Source organism: Barbus barbus, assembly GCF_936440315.1.
Source record: "Barbus barbus genome assembly, chromosome: 7".
NCBI lineage: Eukaryota > Metazoa > Chordata > Actinopteri > Cypriniformes > Cyprinidae > Barbus > Barbus barbus.
The window spans coordinates 29,898,393-29,909,053 of NC_136735.1; the positions used below are offsets into that span (position 1 = coordinate 29,898,393).

Genomic DNA, 10,661 nt, shown 5'->3' on the forward strand with positions numbered 1-10,661 from the left:
CTACATAGTAAATCATCTGTATTAATACAAATTTGTAAATAAATGACATATTGCACATTGCACGAACTGAAAACAAGAGAACCGCAAGACAACAGCACACATTTATCACCAAAAAATAACATCTTAGCGAGTAACCGATGACAGAAGCTTCAGTTTCGAGTGAGCTCTCTTTAATGTTATGTGACTAGGCTTAGGCTCTCAGTGCAGAGGGAATCCTTGGTGGTCTCATCAGGGAAGATCTTTTATCTTGCACAATCTGCACTTTGTATGTCATGGCTTCATGGCTTCTGTTCTGTTCTAGGATAAACTCTATATCAATGGCTGCCAAGTTCAAAAATAGCTCCACGCTGTGGAAAGACGTGCAAATTTATGCAGCTTTCTCAAAGTTGGCAGTGAATAGACCTGACACTTTTACTCGAAGCCAATGTGCAGTCTAATCTTCTAGTATGAGCGCATAATAACACCAGAAGAAAACACTGAAAAACACACGCACACCCAAATAATGACGGAATTTCTCTCAAGTAATTACATAATTGAAATGCATTTCCTAACACAACATCTTCAGCATGCGTCTTAATGTCAACACTACCAATGCATTAAACTCAATGGAAGGAAGCATCAAGCTTCCCCCAGTGTTGTCTTGCATGCATGTCAAGTTTAACAATTTCAATTTTGACCCTGCCTGCCGCTGACCTAAGAAAGCACAGCAAATGAGTATCAGACGGTGTATTATTACATAGGAGATGCTGCAAAAAAAAAAAAAAAAAAAAAAAAAAAAAAAAATTGAAGAGAGACTGAGCTTGTGCTTTAGAGTAGAATCAGAATCAGAATGAGCTTTATTGGCCAAGTATGTTTACACATATGAGGAATTTATTTTAGTGACAGAAGCTCCACAGTGCAACAGAAAGACAACAACAGGACAGGACACAGATAATAAAAGAATAATATACAAATAGGCAATGCACAAAGCAGCAAAAACACAATATATAATATAGACAATTGTGTGTGTACAGGTCTGATATGTGCAAATTTGAAATGAAAAAAAATAAATAATGTATAATAGAGTTGTGTGTTCTGCGTTTATTGTCAAGTGTTCATGAGATGGATTGCCTGAGGGAAGAAACTGTTCCTGTGTCTGGTCGTTCTGGTGCTCAGAGCTCTGTAGCGTCGACCAGACGGTAACAGTTCAAGAGGGAGTGTGCTGGATGTGAGGGGTCCAGAGTGATTTTACCAGCCCTTTTGCTCACTCTGGATGAGTACAGTTCTTGGAGAGTGGGAAGGGTTGTACCAATGATTCGCTCAGCAGTCCAGACTACCCTCTTTAGTCTTCTGAGGTCAGATTTGGTAGCTGAGCTGAACCAGACAGTTATAGACATGCAGAAGATGGATTCAATGATGGCAGAGTAGAACTGTTCCAGCAGCTCCTGTAGTAGATTGAACTTCCTCAGCTGGCGAAGGAAGTACAACCTCTGCAGGGCCTTTTTGACAATAAAGTCAATGTGAATGTCCCACTTCAGGTCCTGAGAAATGGTGGTGCCCAGGAATCTGAATGACTCCACTGCAGTCACAGTGCTGTTCATGATGGTGAGTGGGGGGAGAGCAGGGGGGTTTCTCCTGAAGTCCACGATCATCTCCACAGTTTTGAGCGTGTTAAACTCCAGGTTGTTAAGACTGCACCATACAGCCAGCTCCTTAACCTCCTGTCTCTAAGCAGACTCGTCACCATCCTGAATGAGGCCGAGCAGTGTGGTGTTGTCTGCAAACTTCAGGAGCTTGACAGAGGGGTCTTTAGATGTGCTTTACTAACTAGTTAGATTTACTAACTGCTGCCTGTCTGTCAGGAAGCTGTTGATCCACTGACAGACAGAGGTGGGGACAGGAGAGCTGTCAGTTTATTCTGAAGGGTGTCCGTGATGGTGTAAAAAGCAGAGCTGAAATCCACAAACAGGATCCTCACATAAGTCCCTGGTCTATCCAGATGCTGCAGGATGAAGTGCAGTCCCATATTGACTGCATCATCCACAGACCTGTTTGCTCTGTAGGCAAACTGCAGGGGGTCCAGTGATGTCCTTCAGATAAGCCAAAACCAGAGACTCCAGTGAAAGAACAACTGAAGTCCATCTTTTTGGATAATCATTTTAAAAATGTTTTTTTGGGGATGCAATGAGATGAAAAACGTAGCCTACTGCTTAAAAAGTCGAACCTAAGAACAAGCAAAACATTATTTTTTTTATGAAATGCATTAAAGTACTTTTTTTAGGATTAAAAACTCAAACTTAAATCAATAGTGATTTTGTCTCATTCATTTCAACAGAAAATGAAATGTCATGACATCAGTTAACAATTAAAATGTTTACATTTGAAATATACCCCAATTTCTTTCAGTATGGGCAAGGGGGAGGTTTTCAATCTTGTTTATTTCCATGATATTTCTATGGCCATGCAGAAATTTAATATCCACAAGTTTCATTCTAATATGCTGATTTGATAATCAAGAAATGAAAACAGCTGTGCTGCTTAATATTTTTGTAAAAAACTGTGACAGGATTTTTCTATGAATAGTAAATTAAAAAAAAAGACAGCATATTTAAAAAAAAAAAATTGTTACATACTAAATGACTTTACTGACGGTTTTGATTAATTTTATGAATTAATGCATGAATAAAAGTCTGAATAAAAAAATTATTTCTTAAAAAAAATACCCCAAGCTTTTGAACAGTAGTTTATGTGTCAGTAAATAGATTAAATTAATATAAAAGTATTATGGTTTAAATTTAACAAATAACAATCGATTCTAAAATGACTTTTTCTGTCTTAAGCCTCAAATTACTACCTTTCTTATGTGATTTTTTTTAACTATCATGTATAATTTCCACCTACCAAGCAACCTTGTAAAATCAGCCTTCCATGACGCTTTTCATGTGGAGGTCAAAGATCGCTCGTATTGAGGTGTGCATGCACCCAAAGCCTGCCACATCAGTCTAGAAACCTCTTCTTCCTTCCTACCGTTCATTCTACATACAAGTTCGCCAAATCACATCAGTATACGCGCCACTGCTTCATGTTTGTCTCCTGTCTGTGGCGTCGACTAGGTATGAAGTTCCACGCCATCTGTAGTTTCAGTCTAATCATAACTGTGTAAATCAGATAGCCCTATGGGCAGCAGCTCCTGTCACCAGAAGCAGGGTAACCATGGAGACAGTCCCCACAGACAAGTAGACCCCTATACCATGTCTTGTTTTCAAAAGCATTTCCTGAGTCACCGAAACATTTGGATTTCTCTTGTTTTCTTAATCAGATGAAGACAGAGATGGATTGGCACACAAAAAGGCTTCCCCCTGGGTGTTTCAAGATGTAAACTGTACGCGTGTTTGCTGTGCTACCTGAACCCTGTTCAATTATGTGTCACCGAACACCCACTCTCTAAACAATGGCCATTACACAATTTCAGCTTTACAAACACACTCCAATGCACATCTTCACACTAACAAATTAGCAACTGCCCATTTATGCCGCACTCTGCAGTGTTTATCTGAATGTTTGGAGGCACAGAGGAAGTTGTTTTAAGTCATTTCCTGAGCGATTATGTATAATCGCTATGTGTTTGTGTCCTTTGTCTTTTCTCTGGAGATTTGTGTGTTGCTGCTTTGAAAGCCACAGTAAAATCTTGCCTAATCAAACATAACTAGGGCTGTATCCGAAATCGCCCCCTATACCCTCAAATAGTGCACTAGTTGAGGGGACAGCCATTTTAAGTGGTGTTCGAAACCTTAGTGGATGTTCTCGAGTGCACTCATTCAATCCCACAATGCACCGCGAAAATGAGTGTACAACCGATGTACACTCAACGGCTAGAGAATCCCCAGAATGCACTGCGAGAGTCGCGCGCCGAGTCAATTCCCGCGTCTCACCAGAAGATGGCGCCCGCAGCTGAATCATCCATTCATTCATTATAGAAACGCTCGTCCACGGCGTAATACAGTATAAAATTAATTGTAAATTGACTATTAGGGTTTATAAATAATTTCCGTGACAGAGTTCAAGATATATCCTTCTATCTTACTACTGGAGATGCCCGTTTCAAATGATTATTAAATGGCAAGCAAACTATGCAAAAGCTGCAGTCCTTCCGGTGCATTCAGTGTCCGAATTCACTCACTCGTTTTCATTCACTCCTTCAAGTGAACTATATGAGTGGACTAATGTAGGGAATAGTGAATGAGGGTATAGGGGGCGATTTCGGATACAGCCTAGATGTTGTTCAAATAACAATACAAATCACTTTTAATAACTAAATAAAATAACTAATAGCTAAAAAAAATAAACTAAATCAGACATATTTGAATCATTATTTAGGTTCAAAATAGTACTTAAATATAACAGTAAAAATACATCCATAAATAGATTTTTAAATTGTTTTTCTTTATAGATTTATCAATTAAGTTAAAAAGCCATGGGACAGTTCGCACACGGATCGACCAATTAATTTTTTAATTCTTAAAAAATCATTTTTGAATGCTTTGTAAAATTTTATTTAAAAAAGCTTTATGAATTTATTTAACTGCATTTTTTAATAGGAATGTTTAATACATATAGTCATATTGGCAATTTAATTTTTATTTATTAATTCATACTCAAAATGAAGATTTATTTTTAAGCAGCACTCTTAAATTAAAACGTATATACAACATATGTTCAATCACAAATCTAGTCACTATACAAAACATACATAAAAACAATTCTCCTCAACAAGCTTTTGTTCACACACACACACACACACACCTGAATAATCAGTGCATATATCTGATAAGTAAATATATATTAACTGATGATTTATGTGTTTATCATCTATTCTGTATTTGATGCAGCAATGTATTAGCGTGTAAATGAATGTCGTATTACATTAATCACTTCATATCACTTTGACACATCTTGACATGTTTACAGTCTAATGTCTAAGACTAATGTCTCCAATATCACAAATTGCACCCAGAAACCTGAGATTGTGGGATTTCCACTTAGAAAACGAGAAGCTAGGGAGAGAGAAAGAAAATGTGGGGATAACGACTTGTCTTATGTTTGCCCAGAGCGTGTGGCTTAATCTAATGTCACAGAGTCACACAGTTGTTTATTGATCATAAAAAGGGAGTGTGTTATTTTAAGCCACAAGCAACTACATTCAAGTCCACACACACACATAGTACTGAATGTTAGTCTGACTGCTTGAATGCCTCTTGCTAACTGCTGTTGTCAGTTATAAATCTGTCTGAAACATTCAGAACAAATACTTCATATAGAAGATATCTTCAGCATGCATAATAAAACACCATCTTTCTGACAGTGTAACAGTCCCCTTGGTTTCTTATTTCTATTCATTCTGAACTGTATTACACATTTGCCGAATGTCAAGTTTATCAAGTACAGATACAGTTGTTGTACAAATGTCTCGCTGTGAATTGAATTGTGTGTGTGTGTTGTCCTAGACACACATCTGCAGTAGCCCCCAAAATATTTGGGCACCACAATACACAAATGTATGAATGTCATTGCATTTCATTCAAATACTAAACCAAATGGCATATCTTTAAAAAAAAAAAAAAAAAAGACGAGCCATAAATCAAGCCATAAATAAACAAATAAGTACAGTACATATGTATTTAATGGTAATTCTGGAAAAAGTGAAACAGGCCAACATTCAGCTTTGAGGTAGTCAATGTGCATAAGTGCGTTTACACAAGAATAGGTATATATTATTAATATATAATTGACTATTCACAGATGACAGCACATAAACAATAAATAAACAAATACATGAATATTTAAAATGCTGGTAGTGATAGGAAGGGTACTTAGGGATACAGCGATTTGTTTGCAGTTGAGGCAGCATACTGTGGTGTGTAACTCCTAGCACACTGTGAAGTGAGGCCACATACAGTTTGAATGCTATGAAAGATTCACGTTACAGAACTTTCTTTTCACCGTCTCTACTCCTGCCCGCCTCTTCTACTGTCTACAATGCTCTTGTAAAACAAGCACTTTGTAAATCGTCAGAAGTCAACCAGACAGCATTACCCATCCACATGAAATGGGCACGCACACACACACACACACACACACACACACACACACACACACACACACACACAAAAATGGAGAACCTCAGGACTTTGAAGCCAGTCAATTTGAAGCCCAGACAGATACATATACAAAATGTAATTATAGTAGGATTTAAAGGAAGAAAAAAAGTTCACCATCATCAGACTGGTCCATTTAAGCAGCATGGAGTGCACCGGCCATACAATGTACAATCTGTAGAGCAGCACTAGCCAAACCACAGCTTATGTATCACATAATCACGGCAGTTTTACAAGATTGTTCCGTCTACCCCTTTCATGAAAAGGAATAATGTTCTAGGGGTAACTTTTTCCTAGCTCTTTCCACAGCTACTGTATATGCAGTATTTCTACCCTCCTGTTAGAAACCAAAGCCAAAAAATTTTTGTACAGGTCAAGTCTCTAAAAAATGCAATCAATTGCAATGTTTTTTTATTCAAGTGATTTTAAAATACTTGTTTATATATTGTTTCATATGAAATAATTTAGTTGTTCAATTTAAAACAGCTAAGATAAATCAAAGTAGAGTGGAAATCCAATTTATCATCATGAACTAGATAATAGCACCAGTATTATCTAATTGATGATGATATATTGGTTTTTCACTGTACTTTAATTATGCTGTAGGTTATGTTGGGTCAGCATAGTTTTATTCCCTTGCACACAAATGTTTGGATACATCAGAAATCGTCCAAAACATTCTGAGCAATTATTGAAATGTTTGAGTACAAACAATACCCAGTTTCCTTTTAAGAGAGGCGCATGCAATATATTCTCCATATCTAAAACAACCATTCAGTTACTGTATGTTGTTCTTTCTTTAGCAGTTGTTTGATTTAGGTCACGCTGTAATTAAAAAAAAAAAAAAAAAAAAAAAAAAAAAAAAAAAAGTCTATTTTAAGGGTTTCCCTTCATTAGCCAAGTGGAGAGGGCCTCCTTAGCTAATAAGGTGGATAGACGTAAAAGTAAACTCTTCTGTATAGAGTGTGTGTTTGCGTTATCAGGATGAGCTAAGCTGTTAGATGTTAATTGGTCTTGGAGAGCGTGCGAGTGTGTTTGCTTGATTGATCTGTGCTAAGTTTAGCTCTCGGTAGGTGAGCAACCGTAATGATTACATACACATGAAAAACATGGCATCAGCTAAACAAAAACGGACTTTTTAAAAACACCTCCAAAATGCCTCTAGACAATATTCTGCACTCGGAATCACCGTTAATAGTTGAAAATTAAGGTACAATGGAACTAGTGGGTGTTCATTTGGACTTAATTGTAAAGCGCCATGGCATCAAAATATTCACATTATATAATTTTGTACTCTTGTTACTCTCACTGAGGGAGCATTGTTACGACTTGACCTAGTTTTTTCAAATATCAATAATCATGTTCTTTCTTCTTATTTCTGCAGGACGCAATATGAAAATCTGATCATGAGCGGGTATCTGATGAGCAATGATGTCCTCGGAAAACAAAAGCACTTCCTGCCCTGTGGGAGTCTATGCATGGGAATGCTCAGATTCACTATCTGAAAAGCTATTGCACACAAACAAGACTCTGGTTGTAAATGAAGCTTCCTTGCCAGTGTGACGAGACACCAAGCGTACACTGAACAAAGAAAAACAAAAATCTCAAGCTGATGTTCCTAAAAGAACTGTTACATCCAATTACAATCAAAGCCTTGTTGAATATCCAGTGGAATACTGCTAAAAATATCATAACCTGTGTAAACAACAACAAAAATCTGCTGGAGATATGGCTGAAGCACAGATGTCCATTTCTCCTGGGTCCAGTGGACATAGAGGAGGTATGGTGACCAGTGCCTTACTTTGCTGGGCTATGGCTCTTGTGTTCCTCTCATTGACAAGGGTGCCTGTTGTTCAGGGTGACTGCTGGCTGATTGAAGGGGAAAAGGGGTTTGTATGGTTGGCAATCTGCAGCCAGAACCAGCCACCATATGAAAACATCCCATTGCATATTAACAGCACAATTGTTGATCTGCGACTCAATGAGAACAAGATTCGAAGCATCCACTTTTCTTCCTTGAGTCGCTTTGGCAATCTCACATACCTGAATCTGACTAAGAATGACGTCTCTTATATTGAAGATGGGGCTTTCTCTGCACAATTTAATCTTCAAGTGTTGCAGATTGGCTTTAACAAGCTGAGGAACTTGACTGAGGGAATGCTGAGAGGATTGGGACGCTTACAGTACCTCTATCTTCAGGCTAACCTGATTGAGACCGTCTCAGCCAATGCCTTCTGGGAGTGCCCTGCGATAGAAAACGTCGACCTCTCCATGAACAGGATTCAGCTTCTGGATGGTGCTACATTTCGTGGTCTGTCGAAGCTTACAACCTGTGAGCTCTATGCAAACCCATTCAGTTGTTCATGTGAGCTGTTGGGATTCCTGCGCTGGCTTGTTGCATTCCCAAACCGCACAAGTGAGCGGATGGCGTGCGACACGCCCCCTGGCTTTTCAGGCTACAGTCTCTTGAGTCAGAACCCCAGGATGCCAAGATTTCGGAATGCCTTCCATGCACTCTCTTCTGTCTGCACCGATGACAATGTGACACCGAATCTTCAAGGGTCTTCAGACGAGTGCACTCCCACAATGTTGAGCCCTTGCGGACTGGATGATTGTTCCTCAGGAACATTTCCAGAGGAGACTATAAGCATCAGCCCCACCTTTGTGGATCCAGATGCACGTCCTCTAATGAAACTAAAAGACGTTACCCACACAAGTGCGACAATCTCGATTCAGATTCCAAATCCATTTAGAAAAATGTACATCCTTGTCCTGTACAATAACAGCTTCTTCACTGACATTCAAAACCTGAAAAGCCAGAGAGAAGACATTGAGTTACAGAACCTTAAATCTCACACTAACTACACTTACTGTGTGGCATCCATTCGTAATTCATTGAGGTTCAACCACACTTGCCTGACCATCTCCACAGGACCAAGGACATTGCAAGAACATGTGGCAAATGATTCAACCGCCACTCATTACATTATGACCATCCTCGGTTGTCTCTTTGGGATGCTGATTGTACTGGGTGTAGTGTTCCATTGCTTGAGAAAGCGCAAACAGCAAGACGAGCCAAAGAGCAAGAAGCTGGAAAAGATGAAAAGAAACTTGATCGAGATGAAATATGGAACTGAACTGGAACAAGGGACTATATCACAGCTGTCCCAAAAACAAATTCTGTCCGCTGGTGAGACCGTACAAAGGATGCCATACTTGCCAACTGCCAATGACTCAGATCAGTATAAGATGCAAGAGATCTCTGGGACACCAAAGACCACAAAAGGGAATTACATGGAAGTGAGATCAGAGCAACCAGAGCGCAGCGTTAGGGAATGCAGCATTCCTCCATCAGAAACCAACCATGGATCTGTTGCAGAGATATCCACTATTGCAAAAGAAGTGGACAAAGTAAACCAGATCATCAACAATTGCATCGATGCACTCAAATCCGACTCAACATCATTCCAGGCTGCAAAATCCGGCGCAGTGTCCACAGCAGAGCCTCAGTTGGTCCTTATATCAGAGCACCCACCGGGCAAGTCTGGATTTCTGTCTCCAGTGTACAAAGGAGGCTACCATCATCCTCTACAGAGGCACCACAGTATGGATGCCCCGCAAAAGCGTGCAAGCACATCCTCGAGTGGCTCGTTGCGCAGTCCACGCTCTTTCCGTTCCGAAGGAGCTCACAGATCAGAGTCCAAATATATTGAAAAGGCATCTCCACTCGATGAGTCAGGAATCATAACAGTCACTCCGGCTGCTGCAATCCTGAGGGCGGAGGCAGAGCGGATTCGACAATACAGCGAACACAGGCACTCCTACCCTGGTCCCCACCATATAGAGGAGTCCATAGAGGTGTCGGGGAGCCGGACGTCATCCATTCTGGAGCCGCTGACGCGCTCCAGACCACGGGAGCTGTCCTATTCACAGCTCTCACCACAGTACCACAACCTGAGCGGCTACTCCAGTCCTGAGTACAGCTGTAGGCCTTCTCTTAGCCTGTGGGAACGTTTTAAACTCCACCGCAAACGCCATAAGGATGAGGAAGAGTACATTGCAGCAGGTCACGCATTAAGGAGGAAAGTACAGTTTGCCAAAGATGAGGACCTACATGACATTCTGGACTACTGGAAAGGAGTCTCTGCTCAGCAGAAATCATGATTGCCATTTTTATAGCTCGTTCGATTAAAGAAGACCACACAAATCTCTGGACCAAACCAACCAGTATTAATGATTAAGTGACAAGTCAGCACTCACTTTTAGAGAAATAGCTTAGAAGTATTGCTAGCTCTTTTCAATCATTCTGTTTGAGAATGAAAACAAAATACGAGATACTGTAGATCTTGCAGTGATTGTACGTGCCAAGTGGTAAGAATAGAAAACTTTTAACAGTATTAACCTCAACTCAACATTTGATTTTTATATATTGGAAATAACAATAAACTACTATTATATTATCATCCTCATCATCATGACCATCATTGATTAGTATTATTACGGTTAAGATTGATTCTTCTTCTTCTT

At 39.5% G+C, this 10,661-nt stretch overlaps 1 protein-coding gene across 1 annotated transcript; it reads left to right on the forward strand.

Annotated features, from left to right (window-relative positions):
* Positions 1 to 7,862: 7,862 nt before the first annotated feature.
* Positions 7,863 to 10,298, forward strand: LOC306873334 (protein ELFN1-like; the record flags this gene model as incomplete). The annotated part of the gene is made up of 1 exon (XM_079422567.1): positions 7,863 to 10,298. One exon carries the CDS (start codon positions 7,863 to 7,865, stop codon positions 10,296 to 10,298), a length of 2,436 nt encoding a protein of 811 aa, XP_079278693.1.
* Positions 10,299 to 10,661: the final 363 nt, after the last annotated feature.